The sequence below is a fragment of the Lampetra fluviatilis genome, chromosome 2 (assembly GCF_964198595.1).
Source record: "Lampetra fluviatilis chromosome 2, kcLamFluv1.1, whole genome shotgun sequence".
Lineage (NCBI taxonomy): Eukaryota > Metazoa > Chordata > Hyperoartia > Petromyzontiformes > Petromyzontidae > Lampetra > Lampetra fluviatilis.
In genome coordinates, this window is record NC_136276.1 from 32709142 (window position 1) to 32726207 (window position 17066).

The 17066-nt window shown below is 56.8% G+C and overlaps 1 protein-coding gene across 4 annotated transcripts in view; it reads left to right on the top strand.

The window, feature by feature from the left end:
* LOC144945787 (DNA (cytosine-5)-methyltransferase 3A-like) overlaps window positions 1–17066 on the top strand; it is a 34662-nt gene that overhangs the window by 4444 nt on the left and 13152 nt on the right. For 2 of the 4 annotated variants that reach the window (XM_078874317.1, XM_078874323.1), the window contains exons 2-8: window positions 45–343; window positions 857–997; window positions 12215–13441; window positions 13866–14027; window positions 14472–14579; window positions 15346–15499; window positions 16910–17032. In XM_078874317.1, coding sequence (XP_078730443.1) covers window positions 152–343; window positions 857–997; window positions 12215–13441; window positions 13866–14027; window positions 14472–14579; window positions 15346–15499; window positions 16910–17032 — 2107 coding nt within the window. In that variant the 5' untranslated portion in view covers window positions 45–151. The remainder of the gene's footprint in view (window positions 1–44; window positions 344–856; window positions 998–12214; window positions 13442–13865; window positions 14028–14471; window positions 14580–15345; window positions 15500–16909; window positions 17033–17066) is intronic. The other 2 variants (XM_078874333.1, XM_078874341.1) reach the window with 2 other exon arrangements.

The window sequence follows — 17066 nt, forward strand, 5'->3', positions numbered from 1 at the left end:
CCAGAGCTTAAACCGTTGCCATTGTTGTTGTTGTGAACCCTCAGGTAGCAGCAGCAGCAGCAGCAGCGGCAGCAGCGGCAGCAGCAGCGACGAGGCCGGGCCCAAAGCCAAGCGAGCGGCGGTGGCTTTTGGGAGCGGCGACCGCCCCCTTATGAAGGAGGAAAAGGATTCTGGGAAAACTGCAAGGGCTTGTGGGATGGAGGACGTCGGGACGGCCTCCGGTAGTGATTGCGGCCCGGGCCGGAGCGGGGCCGGAAACCGCAGCAGCAGCTGCAGCGGTGGCGCTCGCTTGAAGCAGGAGGACGCGGAGGCTCTCGAGGAGGGCGATGACGCGCCAGGCCAGGTGCGTGCACGCCGGGCCATTGCTCAAGTATGCACCTTCTGTACATACAAATATTATCGGTCAATATTTTTTCCTTTTAAAGCGGTGCTATTGACGGACGTGTTGAGTTGTTTTGATTTACTGAGCATGGACAGCCGGACACGTGGCTCGCAGTGGGAAGGTTGCAAGAGTTGAAATTCTGCTTGGGGGGGGGGTGCCTCAGCCCATCATCATTCCTTAGTGGGGGTCAATAAAATTGGTACCACTTTATGAGCAATTCAACAGTGTTTGTCCTATGGATTGACTCACCCCCCACCGTCATAGAAACGTAGAACTTCCATCACTGTCTCTGTAGGGCTGTAAGCAAGAGTTGAGCAAAAATGTCTCAATGGCTCATTTCGAGAAGGAAACCACTTTGACCTTTGACTTTTGACCCGAGGGGACAAATGCTTGTTACCTTGGGTCGCGACTCGTCGAGGTGAAGCGAGCCGCGTGACCCCTGCGGTGCCGGGCGGCGCGGGTGGCGGGATGCAGGTGGAAGATGCGGCGAGTGGAGGGGAGGTGCCCGGTCGGACCTTGAGACGGAGACCCCAGCCGTGCTTCCACTACCAGGCGGGCGAGCCCTTCCACTTTCGACCGCGCAAGCAGGACATCCTGTGGCTCATGAAGCACGAGGTGAGAGGTCGGGGGTGGGGGCATCAATGAAATCGTCCGTCCGTCCGTCCGTCCGTACGTTCGTTCCATTGCCCAGTGAGGTGGCTTGCATTAATTCGTGCACAGGATTGCAAAAACGCGCGCAGTCGTGCACCGCGACTTTGTGCAGCCGCTGCAGCCGCTGCGTTGCCGACGATGTCGAAAACGAGGTGAGAGAGACGGAAGCCGAGGGTGCGGCTGACTTAAAAACCGGTGCCGCCTTCGCTGTCTCTATGGAGCAGCTCTTCTGCTGCTGCTGCATGAGCTTCTGCCGGCTTTGGTGCACCAACCTCCTACGACTTTGTGTGTACACACACGTGTGTGTACTATGGTTGCGGTGGCTCAGTGGTCCGCGCGCCGAGCTGCGAAACCGGCGACCCGAGTTCGATTCCCGTTCACGGCCAACATAAGTGACGGTCCTAGGCCCCCTCGAGATTGACTCAGACTCAAATGAGTACCTGGTGCGGTGTGTAAACATCGCAGTGAGGGAGACAAAGGTGGCCCGACCGTGGCGCTGGCCATCCACCCCCTCGTGTGCCGTGTCGGCCTTCATAGGTCTTCACTCGCCCCAACAGTCTGTTAAGGCTACACGGGGGATCTCTGTCTTTGTACTCGGTTTGGCACAGTGGCGAGCGCAGGTGGGTGCACCTGCCAGTCATGTTAGTCAGTTAACCCATCACACCTGGGGTCTGACACGTCACGCGACAGCCTCCCAAAGTGCACCTAGCCTGGCATAGGCACCTTGCGGCGAAGACACTTAGCGTCGCGGGGGTCCGTGCGTGCGTGCGTGCGGGAGCGCTCGCGCCCCGATTGAGAGTGACGATCGGCGCCGGGCGGTGCGGGCCCGCCTGTCAGCGCCGTTCACAAACGATGGGATCCCCCGGGAAGCGGATTAGAGCCCCCCCCCTCCCTCCCCCCCTCTCGACAGCTCCGATGCCAATGTCACCGCCGCCACTCTGCGGTCGTAACGATCGCTCTCCGATCGCTCCTCTCTCTCTCTCCTCTCTCTCCTCTCTCTCTCCCCGCCCTCGATAAGCCATCACGGCGACGCTGGTGCCGTCTCGGCGCCTTTCAATGAAATGAGAATCCCGGCCCCTGCGATTCACGGCTGCTAACGAACACCGATGCGCGTGTCCGTCCGTGCGTGCGTGCGTGCGCGTATCCGTGGGGAGCGATGGCGCGGTGGTTAGCGCCTTCCTCCACGAACCCGGCGACTCGAGTTCATTTCCCGCTCGAGGCCAGTGACGGGTTATCTGAACCCAGGTCTGGCGGTCTCCGGGTTTTTCCGTTTGTGCGTCGACTCTACCGGCGGCCGCGCGCAAGCCGCCGGCTTCGCGTCGCGCGCTACCAAGAGTTAAGTTGCTCCACTTGCAGAGGCGCCGCTGTTACTCAGCACCTCGGCCCGGCTAAAAATAAACGCCGCGTGTCTGCTCCGCCAATCGAGCTGCCTGCTCCCTCCTCCTCCCGCTCCCACCCACCAGCATCACCCCCGCTCTCTGCCGCGCATGACCGCACGTGTTTTGGCACCGAATCAAGCACATGGATTCGGAGCGGAGACCGGCAGCGGCACATCGGCGCAGGGGTGGGCGGACGGGCTGGCAGGCGGGCAGGAGTCTGCGTGGCTACGATGCTCATCCACCCGCCCCCCCTCCCACTCGCATGGTGCCAGCGCCGCGCCAGCAATGACGTCTCGTTAGCGAGCTCTGATGAGACGAGCGCGCGTCGGTCGCGACGGCTCAGGCGCTGCTGAGCGATTGACGGCGAATCCTCCGTGTGTACGAAGGTGCGCACTCAGTGTTGGGATGTAAACATTTAGGAATTTTGCCAGGCATACGTTAATTGTGTTGATTTTTTATTTTTAACGACGTTTAAGAACATTATTGGATTTTTTATTGGTTTTTTCGTTGTGCTAACAAAAGTGACGTCACCCGTCGCCACGTGCCGGTAAACGAGCCCACGTGACCTTGCAGGGAGTGACGTCACTGTAAGATCCATTCGGGGACACTGTTGGCAAATATCTAAAAGAGTCCTGGGGCCTCCCTAAGGTCGAGTCAGCCTTAAATGAATACTTGATGTGGTGTGTCAGACCGATGTTGGACCAGCGTGGGTTAGAGCAGTGTTGGAACCGTGTGCGTTGGAGCGTGGTGTCAGAATGGTGTTAAATTAGTGTGTTAGAACGTTGTCTTAGAGTCGGGTGTGTTAGGCTGTGCATTGCAACAGCGCTAGTGGCTATTCTGCACTTGGCCTGTCACCCAGCACTCAGGAGGCAGCGAGGGTTGGCGGATCACACACGGAGGTTGTGAAACTTTCTTCCCGTGAGTGTCGAACGGGTGCAATACCCTGGCTCGCAAGGAGATGGCAGTACAGCAAGTGGGCTCATTTCCATCGATATGTACGGGGATAGCCTGTTGCCCCCTCGCACGGTGTCCGGTTTCCTGTGATTCGTATAAGCGCTCACTAATTGGCTGATAACATCTTAAAACAAAAAGCCCAATGTCAGCAGGGCGCTCCTTTAAAAGAGTATGTGGGCTTCATTGGATGAATAAGTCATGGATATGATGACGATGATGATTGTTATTATAACAGTGTATTAGGCCATGATTCTAGAACTGTGTGCGGCGATGGTACGCTTTGGTGTTGCGGAGTGGGTTGGCCACTCGAGGAGTTAACCGAGTGCTCTTCTGTGAGCTTGGCAGGCCGAGGGCTTTCCAAGAAACATAAACGCGAGTGTGTGTAGCTATGCGCGTATGTGTGTGTAACTGCGTGTGTGGGTGTGTAACTGGGGTCGTAGTGCGCTGCGCTACGAACCAAGTGACCTGGGTTCGATTCCTGCTCACGGCCAACACCAGTGACAATTATAATCTGAAACTAGGTCGACTCAGCCTCAAATGAGTACCTAGTGCGACGTGTAAAAACATCGCCACTAGGGAGACAAAGGCGGCCGGGCGTGGTGCTGGTCACCCACCCCCTCGTGTGTCGTGCCGGCCTTCATAGGTGCTCGCTAACAGCACTTGCCCAACAGACTGTTAAGGCTACACGGGGGATCTTTGTCTTTGTACTGTGTATGAGTGTGGAGCGGTGGAGCAGCGGTTAGCGCGCTGCGCTACGATCCCGGCGGCCCCAGTTCGATTCCCGCTCACGGCCAGCACCAGTGACGATTATCTAAACTGGTTCTGGACCTCCCCCAGATTGACTCAGCCTCAAATCAGTACCTGGCGCGGTGTGTAATCATCGCCACTAGGTAGGCAAATGCCGGGTATGGTTCCAGCCACCTTAATATGTCACGCTGGCCTCCATTGGTGCTCGCTAACAGCCCTTGGCACCCAACAGTTTGTTGAAGCCTCTACGGGGGACATTTTTTTGTCTTTCTGTGTGGGGCTGTGTGGAGTGGATGCGTCTGCCTCTGCTGCTGGGACTCGTCCAGGCAGTTTGGTTACAGATCTGGGCAAAGCCTCGTGAGCATCTGGTGCCGCGGTTACGTGACCCCTTGAACAGCGCAGATCAGCTGCGATGGGCCTAGAGACGTGGCACAAATACCGCGCTGGATAGCGGCACAGACACCGGGCTAGGTGGGCTAGAGGCACTGGGCTAGAGACACTGGGCTAGGTGGGCTAGAGGCACTGGGCTAGGTGGGCTAGGTGGGCTAGAGACACTGGGCTAGGAAACTGGGCTAGAGGCACTGGGCTAGGTGGGCTAGAGGCACTGGGCTAGAGACACCAAGCTAGGTGGGCTAGAGACACTGGGCTAAGGTGGGCTAGGAGGCACTGGGCTAGGTGGGCTAGAGACACTGGGCTCGAGACTGGGCTGGACAAGCGAGGGTCAGGATCCACCTTTGTGTGAAACTAAGGCCCCGTTCTCTCCCAAGACCATGGGTTCCATGGTAACGGATGACTCGGCGGGTTTTATCGCACGGCCCTGATGGCATTACCCGTCGGGGCTGGCCTACTCACTCTTGCCTGTCTCGCGTCACCGCCTTTGCGCGGGGGAACGGCTGATTCATCGCGGTGTTGGGGGCCTTGGAACCGCGCTTCGCGACTCCCTGAATCGGGCCTGGTTAGGGCTCTTCACGTGGGAGCGATGAGGAGTGGAAGGTCGCACACTTTCCACGCTCAGAAAAAGAAAATGTATTTATACTGGAGGAATCCGATTAGCTATGAAGCTCTTTTTCACAGATGTCGAGTAGTTTGACAGATGTCCAGCAGACATCTCTCTTGGGCCTCCATTATAATAATGGCAGAGTGTGTCAACCAACCAAGTTTCGTTGGAAAGGACCATGGGCCACGAGGTGACCAGTAGATGGCAATAGACTAATGGATTCTTGAATCAGTCCGTGTAGAGCTTGGCGTGCTGCCACGCCATAAGCACGGTTTTTCTTCAGGATCTCCGGTTTCTATCACGTGCCAAACGCATGTGATTGGGACTGGCCAAGCAACCCAATGTTGGCAGGCATTTATTACCAATTATGTTCATCATCATCAACCATGACCTATCCATGGCCTCGTGAAGGCATTCCCCAAGTGGCCACCATTACCTCTCGGTCTCGCGATGCAACGACCCGCACAGCACCCATAACACGAGCCCATTTCAAATCGCTCCGTCTCCACAGCGGTAGTCCTCAAGGCACGGTCCCTCCTTTGGCCGCCTCTCCATCGTGAGTCTCGACCACCAGCGATCGTCCCTTTCCAGCGACGTGTCCCACCCAAGCTCACCTTTTCTTGGCAATATGATGTCTCCAACTGGCCTATCTTCTCTAATCTGCGTGTTGCTCTGTCTCTCTCCCGGCGTCATTCCAAACGTGGATCTCTCCGTGCGTGAATTATTTATACTATTACGCATTCCGTCATAAAAAAAAGGAAATTATTATTTATTTATTCGACTTCAATGCACTTAATTGAGCAAAGAAAATAGGATGAAAAACTCAGAGATGAGAAAGAGCATGCATAATCCCCTGGCTCCACGCAACAGGGCATTATGGGTATCGTGACAGCCTCTGTGTGGTGGTGAAGCCCTTTAAGTGCAGCAGACATTTGTAAACAGATTATTTGGTTGGCATTTGGTTGGACCAACGTTGGCCCAACGTTTGCCCCAACGCTCCACGTTTACAGCAACGTTGGCAGTGGTGCACAAGCACAAACAACAAAAATGAACTCAATACATGCGTCAATGTATGTATGTACGTTGAACTTCTTTCGCACCGTACGTAGCCAACCGTGCTAATACCACCGCGTGGCCTTGAAAAGAAAAAACACCTATAATAGGCGACGTTTCGGACAATGGCCGTTCTTCACAGCACCGCTCTCCGTCTAGGCGCGATGAAGAAGAACCATTGCCCAAAAGGTCGCCTCTCTCATCAATATTTTTTTTACAATATTTCATTTTTAAGGCCAACGCAGCGTTATTTTACGAACGCGTTGATAAATGGTGCGGTAAAAGCACGACGTTTCGGCGCTCGCTGACGGCAGGGCACTCCGCTCGGCTCCGGCCATCATCGCAGCTCCGTCCTCTGGCAGGCACGGCGGTGGGGGTCCATTTTCGCCATTGATGGGTAGCAAAATGACAGTGCCCATGTCAAGCGATTGGGGTTGGTGTGAGATGAGTTGCAATACAATTTGGCATTCAAGACGGAGGGCTTGACCAGGAAAAAAACAAATCGGACATGTGCCGTCTCCGCGCTGAGATTTCCTTTTCACACTTTTCTGCAGGCTTTGCTGACGGCTGTGGGAAAAGTTGCGCTTCTGATGGGGAGTGATTGCGAACGCTTGCTGTCTCCACCCTCTCATTCATTCATTCTCTCTCTCTCTCTCTCTGTCAGCCACTCATTCTCTCTCATTGTCTTGCAGTTGCTCTAGCATTCGCTCATTCTCACTCTCTCTGCTTCCCTCTCGTTTTAATTCCATCTCATTCTCTCTCGTCTCTCCTGGGACCAGGGGGATATTCGCTGTTCGTAAATCTCTCACTCACGGGTGTCATCGTGTGGCATATATACGTAAAGAGAATTCCACAACAGCCTCCTCCCCACCCCCCATCCTCCTCCACTCTTCCCCATCGGAGCACACTGGGCAGAGTGCTAATGAATCTCCTTTTACACTCGCCCACACACAGACGCGCTCACACGCACGCGACACGCACACACACAACGCAGGCATCGGTCGGTTTGTGTTTCGCACACACGAGCGATAGTTGTGCCGCTGGCGAGAAGAGCACTGCACACTAGCAAAGACAAAGGCCCCCCATATAGCCTTAATAGACTATTGGGGCAAGTGCTGTTCGCGACCACCTATGAAGGCCAATTTGGTGTGTTGGCCAGCACCACGCCCGGCCGCCTCGGTCTGCCCACTGCGAACGCTAACACACTGCACCAGGCAATCATTTGTGGCTCAGACGACCCAGGACCGGGTTCTGATAATCGCCACTGGTGTTGGTGGCTGTGTGCAGGAATCGAACCCGGGTTTCTCGTCGAGTTCGTAGCGCAGCGCCACCACGCGCCGTGCCCTCCGCTGCCAATTCCTGGAGATCTCCTCTCCTGTTCTCTCTCCTCTCTCCCATTCTTTCTTTTTCTTTTTACGATCAGTGGAAACAAGAAGATGCTCGGTGTAGTCGGCACTTTGCTTCGTTCATCATTTTTTTTTCAATGCTTTGCTTTATGTGCCCCCCCCCTCCTCTCTACTCTCCCTCTCTTCCATCCTTTCCTCTCTCCTCTCCCTTCCTCTCTCCCCTCCTCTCTTTTTCTCCTCCACATCACACTTGCCAACGTTGGGGTCTACGTTTGGGCCCCCCGACGTTTCGTGTTTACTGGGACTGGACTACGATTTAAACAAAACAACAACAACAACAAAACCCCGGGACGTATCATGGGAAGAAGAGGAATATCTCACAATACCGTGAGAGAGATGCAAGTAAATGCACCGTAAATTCATCGTAATTAAGTGGTGCATCTTTTTATTATCACTACGCAAACACCGGGATTTCTAATGCCCCCCCCCTCCCTCCACCCCCCGAAGAGATGAAGGCACACGGATTCCCCAGGACGGCTGCCCTCGAGAGAGAGAAGAGAGATGGGGCAGTCAATGGAAAACTGGAACAGGTGGCAAAACCCCGTAGAAATGAGGATGTCAACGGGGGGGGGGGGGGGGTTGCAGGCGGCCGTGCCCGCAGCGATGTCTGCCGTGGGGCGGTATGAACAGAGGGCAGCTGACTCGGCTACTGTACCCGTGCTGCTGCTGCTGCACAGAATCTCGCCCTGACCCGCCGGGAGCTGCTGCCAGCGACGCTCTCACGCTCTCCCTCCTCCTGTCTGCGCCTCTTTCTCTCTCCCCTCCCCGAAGTCTTCTTCATCCTGATTCTCTCCGAGTCTCTCTCCCTCTCTCTCTCTTTTTTTTTACGATCAGTGGAAACAAGAAGATGCTCGGTATATTCGGCACTTTGCTTTGTTCGTAATTTTTTTTAAACTTAGCTTTATGTAAAACCCCCCCACCTCTCGCTCACTCTCTCGCTCACTCTCTCGGTCACTCTCTCGGTCACTCTCTCGTTCTACACACAGCCCTTCTCGCAGTCCGACGGCCTCCGACGCTCTATTTGTCTCTCTTCCACGAGTCTCTCTCTCTCTCTCTTCAACTGTCTGCTCCCCGAGCCTCTCTGCTCCCTCCTGTTGCCATTCTGTCTGCGCTCGCTGCCTCTCCTCTCTGTCGGCTCTATCTCCTCCCTGGTTCTCTCTCTCTCTGTCCTCGCTATCTGCCTGGCCTCCATGAGTATCTCTCCTCTCTCTCTCTCGCCTATTTATTTCTTACATTTTATTCGACCTCCCTCTCTCTCCTCCATGAATCTGCCTCCATGAGGTTTCGTTGGCGCCGCTTCGTCGCAACGGATTTAATGAGCCGCTCCCCACCATCCTACAATTGGCGGTAGTCCAGGGTACCAAAGAATACAAAATGGCCGAGGCAATTAAATGTTTTATTTCAGGGACACTATTTTTTCCAGGGGTGTACTTCACTCCGCGACTTGGGGTACCAATCAATCCGACATCAGTGCTACTCGGCGATGTCGAAACGCAGCGAGGACGATTGCGCCGAAACCCTGAACGCTCGCGGTACGCACCGTGGTGGTGCATCGTGTACAGCTCGTCGAGATGAGTCCATTGCCGCATTGCCGACCATCAACAGACTAAACGTGACTGCATCACGGATCATTATGCGAGAACTATGGTACCCCGGGGTACCGCCATAAGGTTCAATTCCCCCCTCTCGTCGTGGCCACGCCGCCCACCGCCCTTCCAGCCCATGGGCCCTGGGGCAGTTGCACCGCCTGCGTACTCGACAAGCTACGCCGCCGGTCTCCCCCCCACCCCCCCGCACTGAAGCGAGGGTTGGTGGATCACCGCACAAATTCTTTGAAACTCCATTACCCGGGGGGGGGGAGGGGGTCGAGGAGGTTGCTATACCCTGTCTCGCCAGGAGAAGGCGGTAACAGCAAGTGGACTAATCGCCATCTGTCTCCATCTGTTCGGGGATGGAATGTTGCCCCCCTCGCACGAGGCGTGGGTTTTTTCCGCGTGCTCCGGTTTTCCTGCCACGTGTACAACGAGCGCATTCATTGGCTGAAAACATCTTAAAATAAAAAAAAACCCAGTCCAGCAGTGCCCTCCTGGAAAAAGAGTCCTACAGCTCAGTGAGTGGCTCTCCTAAATAAATAATTCATCTCATTCGCGAGTGGGGTGGGCGAGACGCGGCGTGGCTGTGCCCCAAATCGCGCCGTCGTGAAATCTGAAATAAGAACCCAATTTGACGAGGGGCAGCCTGGCAGATTTCCAAGGCGGAGGGGGTGGGGGGGGGGCTCGGGGTAGGGGACAGGATCAGTGGCAAAGGCTGGTTCTGCCGGCTGGTTGCTTCGCTGGTTCGCGTTAGGGGTAGGGTCAGTAATACTGGCTGGTTGGTTCGATAATTGGTGTTAGGGGTAGGGTCAGTAATACTGGCTGGTTGGTTCGATAATTGGCGTTAGGGGTAGGGTCAGTAATACTGGCTGGTTGGTTCGATAATTGGCGTTAGGGGTAGGGTCAGTAATACTGGCTGGTTGGTTCGATAATTGGTGTTAGGGGTAGGGTCAGTATTACTGGCTGGTTGGTTCGATAATTGGTGTTAGGGGTAGGGTCAGTAATACTGGCTGGTTGGTTCGATAATTGGTGTTAGGGGTAGGGTCAGTAATACTGGCTGGTTGGTTCGATAATTGGTGTTAGGGGTAGGGTCAGTAATACTGGCTGGTTGGTTAGGTTAGCTGGTTGGTGTCAGAGCGGGAGGGGTAATGCCAGTGCCCGGTTGGCTTTCCGGAGAGCCTCAGTAGATGGGGGCTCAGGCGTTGCCCGGCGCGGGGTTTTGGCCGCGCGTGGCTCCTGCCGGCTCGCTCCGCCAAGTCGCACTGTACACGCCGCCAGGGCTGCCAATTCCTGGAGATCTCCTCTCCCATACTCCCTTCCTCTCTCCCGTCCTCTCTCCTCTCTCCCATCCTTTCCTCTCTTCCCTCCTTTTTTTACGATCAGAGGAAACAAGAAGATGCTCGGTGTAGTCGGCACTTTGCTTCGGTCATCATTTAGTTTTTTTTTAGTTTTTTTCCAATGCTTTGCTTTATGTGCCCCCCCTCCCATCCTCTGTCTTCTCCCTCTCTCCCATCCTCTCTTTTTCTCCTCTCCCCTCCTCTGCCATCTTTCACTCCTCTCCTAGCTTCACACTTTCTCACTTCTCTCTCCTCCTCCTCTACCATTCCCCTCCTCCTCCTATTCTCTCCCTGCCGCCACGTCCTTCACTCGCTCTCTGTCTCCGTGTTTACAGATATCCGCGTGATTAAACGCGGAATCTGTGTTTGGGCGCTCGTGATGCCTTCTAATTTGTCTTCGGCTGGTTGGATGCCGTGGTCACGAATGTGAGCCACGGGGGTCAAACACACGGCCACCATCGTTTCCCCTTGGAGTTGTGGAGTTGGGGGTAGCACTTTGTGTGTGTGTGTCTGGGCTTCCTCGCTCGCCTAGGTCGACTCGGCCGTTAAACGCGTACCTGACGAAGTGTGTAAACATCGGGCACTGGGGAGATAAAAAGGCGGCCGGGCGTGGTGTTGGCCGCCCACCCCTCTCTCGCGTGCTGTGCCCGCCTTAGTCGGTGCTCATGAACAGCACTCGCCCCAAACGGTCTGTTCGAGGCTACATGGGCGATCTTTATTGTGGTTGGGAGCGGTGGCGCAGGGGCTGGCAAAATGCCCCCCTACCGAAGCCGCCGATTCTCATTCCCCGGCCACGGTACTGACGCGCGCACTCGCACGCGGAACTTGATGCACCACCACCGGCGCCACCCCGACGCGGATCAGAAATTCCGTTCGTCCGGGTACGTCGGACACCGCGCTGTCCTGTGAGCATATCTCCCTCGCCAAGTTTATTCCATTCATTCCGCGGACGACGGCGGTCCCGTTCAGCCGGTCGCCCGGATATTTCACACACGGGGCGATCCGCGGTGCCGCGCGTGCGAGGTTGGCTGCGCACAGTGCGAAATAAGTTCAACATACATACGAAGCTGGACATACAGCGGCAACAACGAGATAAAGACGTCAATATTGCAGAGAACGAGTACAGCGGTCCTTAAGAAAGGTGGACCACATTGTTACTTTCTAATTGGTCGACTATGGCCCAAGTCAAAGAGCCACGTTGTGATTATGATAATCATCGCACACGTTTGATGATGCTGATGATGATGCTGCTCTTGCAGCTGTCGCCGCATCGCGCGCTTTCAGATGCGCTTCTGCGGTCGTCTGGAACGCTCTTCCTTCCGATGTTAGGAAGCCACTGGAGTTATGCACCTTCAAATCTTGATTTTTAGAACTGCTTTATGTGTTTAGTTTGTTATCCTTCCCCCACACCTCCGATGAGCACGGCTGGCTATGTACGGTGCAAAAGAAGTTCAACATACACACATAGCTAGTGCTACTTTCATTATTTGTTTCTTATCAAAGCATCTCACGTGTAAAATCCCTCAAGGTGGAACATCTCATTTGCAAGAGTGTCCAGGGTGTGAAGTGACACACACGTAGCGATGCTCCGGCACTGCTGGGAGCGATTGCACTGCCGCCGGTTCTGCCCGAGTTTGAACTGACGTTGCTGCCGATGCTACCGATGTTGTTGCCGGGTGATACAAGCGCCGCTGCTGGTTGCCGTGTGTCTCCTAGGCCGTGCCTCGGGCCCGCTTTCCTGAGCTGCGTGCGCCGCCCTCCCCCGCGTTGTCCCTTCTCGCCCAGGAGAAGCGGCAGAAGCGTATGGCCACAGAGCCCTCGGGGGTCCGGTTCCGGCCTCGCCGTTCCGTCTCCAGGCCGCCGTCGGCGTCGCTCGGCACTCCGCCACCACCTCCCGACGACGACGACAATGACGCCGACGACGACGAAGACGACGACGACGACGTCACGGTAGTAAACCCCGTGCCAAAACAGCCGCCGTCACCGCCAGATTCAGACGCCTTCCCGGAGGACGCGGGGCGCCCGCCCGATCCCGCGGAGTGCCGTCGTCCGGAGCGACCGCGAGAACGGTCACGCGCCACTTCGTCGGCGCTGCCCTCCCAGCTGCTGCTGATGAGAGCGCAGATCGATTTTCCACCTCCTGCTCCTCCTGCTCCTCCTGCTGCCGCCGCTGCCGCTGGTAGCGCCGGCGCGTCTGTCGGTGCTTCCGCACCGACAGCTCCTCCCTGCGATCTCCGCGAGGGGGAGCTGCCCCACGTGCGCACGGCGACGCGCGCTGGCAAGCCGTCTCCTGCGCCTCCTCCGCTCCTCCCATCGCTCGCTCCGCCGCTGCTGGTGCTCAAGCGCGACTCCTCCTCCCCGCCGCCCGTGACGCCGGCGCCGTGCCTCCCGCCGTCGGAGGCGCGCCTGCTGCCCATCGCGGCGAAGCTGGAGTTCCCCCTGCCCGGCGAGGCACCCGCACCGCCGACCCCCGACCTCGTGTTGCTCGTCCCGTCCAAGAAGCTGTCGCCCTCCCCCAGCGATGGCAAGGCGGCGAGGGCCGAGCTCTCGCCGCCGCCGCCGCCGCTGCCGCCGGCAAAACCCGACGGCAATCGGCCTCGCCTGCCCACGCGTCTCCTCCCGGCCGCCGTCAAAACCGCCGCCGGCGCCAGGAAAATATCAGTGCCCTCTCTGAAGCCGAAGCCCCGGGTGGTCGCGCTGTCGGATGACGACGACGACGACGACGACGGCGACGACGGCGACGACGATGGGGCTGACACGGACGACGGTGACGCAGAGGACGAGGAGGACGCGGCGGTGGAGGTGATCTCGGACGTGAGCGACGTGCTGGTCCCGCCAAGAGGCAGTCCCGACGTGGAGCCGCTCAGGGATTCGGACGGCTCGGCCGCCCCGGATGCCGAGAATGCGGAGCGCGATGCGGCCAAGACTCCTGGAGAACAGCAGGTGCCGGTGGGCACCGGGGTGGCGGGCACGGGGGGCACGGGGGGCACGGGTCTGGGGGGCACGGGGTGACGGGCTCAGGGAAATGGGCACAGGGAGGCAGACATGAGGAGGCAGACATGGTGGGTGGGCGTAGGCAGGCAGGCATGGGGTGGTGGACACGGGGGGTGGGCACAGGGGATTGGGTACGGTATGGTGGGCACGGGGAGCCGGGCACGGGGGGGTGGGCATGGGTTGGGGGCACGGGGAGGCAGGCAAGAGGAGCCGGGCACGGGAACCTGGGCACCGGAACAGACACGCACACCACGCGTACCCGTTCACACCCATGCATACCCTTACCCGTGCGTAAACGTTCAGCCCCAGCGGTCTATTGAAGGCCGTACAGGGGTGATGTTTTGTCTTTGTTACCCCGCGTGCGTGCGAGCAGCCGCAGGAGCGCGGCTTCGCCGTGGGCGAGCTCGTGTGGGGCAAGATCCGCGGCTTCTCGTGGTGGCCGGGCGTCCTCGTGTCCTGGGAGGACACGGGCCAGTGCTGCGCAGCCGAGGACACGCGCTGGGTCTGCTGGTTCGGGGACTGCAAGTTCTCGCTGGTGAGGTCGCCGGGCGGCTGCGGCCGGCCGGGGGTTGGGGCGGCTCGGTTAGTCCTGAAATAAATTGGCTGAAACGTAAATGGGCAACGGGTGTGTTTGATCACCACGCTGCCGGTCGCAACGCCGCTCTGTCCGCCTTTTCCCTCGCACTGCTGCACTGTGGATTTCCCTCTTCCCTTCGTCTGTTCGTCCCAAGCTCTGACAACCTTGCTCAATTCAAAGAAACTCATTAACTGCTTTTCGTATTTCGTTTAATGTCCTACCACCCGCACCTCCGATTGGCACGGTTGGCTACGTACGGTGCGAACGACACAAATTGTTGCCTCTTGTACCTTCGTCGGTGCTGTTTGTTGCTGCCCTGTGCTCAGCAAAAAAAGAGAACTGGCAAGGTGGCACCGCTGACCCCCCCCCCCCCCCACCTCTCCTTCCGTCCCCACCGCGCAGGTGGCCGTGGACAAGCTCATGCCGTTCAGCCACTTCAAGGAGAACTTCAACCAGCAGACCTACGCCAAGAAGCTGGTCTACAGGAAGGCCATTTACCAGGCCCTGCAGGTGACCTCCCCACGCTGGCTGGACACACTCGCGGGAGCTTGCTCGCTCGCTATCCTATCGCTACTCCTGTGTTTACTGTATCCGTGAGCTTCACGCACAGATTCGCTGCAGTCGCTCGCTCACCGTGCGGGTGGTCAATTTGCCTCATGGGTGGAAAAAACCCGATTTTTTCAGCGGCAGGCATCGGGTTTTTTCTTTAATACAATTAAACCCGATTTCGGGGAATTAAAACCTGCTTTAATGAATACGAAACTCTGATCCAAGGCTTAGGCTGCTTCCTCGTCGGTGCTGCTATCGTACTCGAGGCCGTCGGGCACGGGGTAGTCGTAGAATGCGGCGGGCAGGTTGGTCTTGATGAACACGAGCTTCTCCTCCACAATCGTGGGCGCCAGTGAGTTCCATCGCTTGGAATGGATGAAGCCCATCGTTGAGAAGTTGGCGAAGTGCGGTTCTGCAATTAGAACCAATTAAACCGGATTTCTCCCAATCTCAGATGACCGGGTTTAATATAAAAAGACATTTAAACCCGATTGTAAAAAAACCCGACTGTGCCACCCTTGATTTGCCTCCTTAGCACTCTCATACCGCTACTACCGTGCCCATGAATTTCACTCTCCTATTCGCGCCAGTAACTTCGGCCTGTGTCATTTCGGCAGCCCGGGTCACCCTTGCAAATGATACGATCCTCGTCTCCCGAGTTACCACCCGGTTATTAAACCAAATTAACTTGAGATGAATTCCACCCCCCCCCCCCCCACGCGCTCAGGTGGCGAGCCAGCGTGTCAACAAGGTGTTCCCGCAGCCGGAGGAGAGCGACACGGAGCCCGGGCTCTCGTTGGAGGAGCGCATCTCTCCCATGATGCACTGGGCCATGAGCGACTTCCCCCCCAAGGGAGCCAAGGGGCTCGTCCCTCTGCCCGGTGAGATGGCACGAGCGTGGTGCCCTCGCGGCACGGTACGGTCGGTTTTCCGTTGGCTCTTTACCGAGGCGACCCGGAACGAAAGCGTGCTACACCGGCCTCTCTGGTTAGGCGTTCGTTGATTAATTCACGTGCCCAGTACCGCGGAGTGAATTCACTCGTTCATTACCCTGCCGAGTGAGATGTGCGGCCCTATAGTGTGAGATCGTGGGGTATACCCCCGAGGGCAGATTGCTTTGTTATTTGGACTCTGGGGTACACGATTCTATTACAGAAACATGACTCCTCCCGCGGAGACATTCCCACCCGGGGTCAGAATATGTCTGTACGTAGAACTTATTTTGCACTGTACGTAGCCAGCCGTGAAAATTGGAGACGTGGGGGAAGGACAAGAAACTAAATACAAAAAAGCAGTTCGAAAGAAATTAGTTTTCAATTTAGATTTAAAAGTGCATAGCTCCCAGTGACTTCCTAATATCGGAAGGAAGAGCGTTCCAGACGGCCGCAGAAGCGCACCTGCAAGCGTGCGACGCGGCGACCGCCATCCTTGCTCGATGTCGAGCCAAAAACCGCTGGCTCAGCAGAAAGGCGAGCGGCTCACCATCTGAAGGTCGCGAGTTCACAAATCCTGGTTATGGGGTGGGGGTGGTTGGGGGATTGACCTTGAACATCACCGTTCCGGGGTCGATAAAATGAGTACCGCTCTGTGTGGAAGTCGATTGTAGTTGTCGTATGGAAATACTCGCCCCCGTCAGAGGAATGTGGAACATCCACCACTGGCTCAGAGCTGTGACCAGGATTGTGGGCGCTGTCTCAATGCTCGTTTGAGCGGGAAATCAGCTCGACTTGTTTTGACAAGTACTACGAGAGGAAATTTCGCTTGTAGGTTTCCGCGGTCAATGTTACGTCACGGCCAATTGGTAAATGTTTTGATGACTCTCCAAGACACCGGCATTGCTGCTGAAGCAGTCTTCTTCTTCATCCTCCTCCTCCTCCTTTCGTGTGGCTCATGTAGATACAGTTTCACATTCAGGTGGTCGAGGCAGACAGCCGGAGTAGTGCATCGCTGCGATGTCTTCTTCGTATTTGTGGATCGAGCAGTAATAAATCAGCACGTCTGTTCGCGTGGCAACTTTGTTAATTGCCCGCGTCGGGCGGAGGAGGGTTAACGGCGCACATTTTTGCTCGAGCGACGTGACCCAAACATCGACGGTCAGTTACTCTTCAAGCCATGCGACTCTCCGCTTCCAGGGTCAGAATAACGGCCAGGCTCAGAATTCAACAGGCCACAGTGTTGGGCGGAGGGGCTGGCAGGGGTGAAAGGGTAGTGTTTAAATAACCTATAGCGTTCTGACCCCGGGGATCAGAATTCTACGGGGGTCAAAATCCTATCTCGCGCCATCCCCGCAGAGGAGCTGGAGTCGAGCAAGCGCAAGCTGCAGGAGATCCACCTCTTCGCTGAAGAGAAGCGTCGCTCCGCCAAGCGCCAGAAGCTGTGCGCCGCCATCGAGTCGTTCGCCCTGCTGCCTCGAGGTGAGGGGGGCCCTGCCCCGCCCCGCCCCCCTCG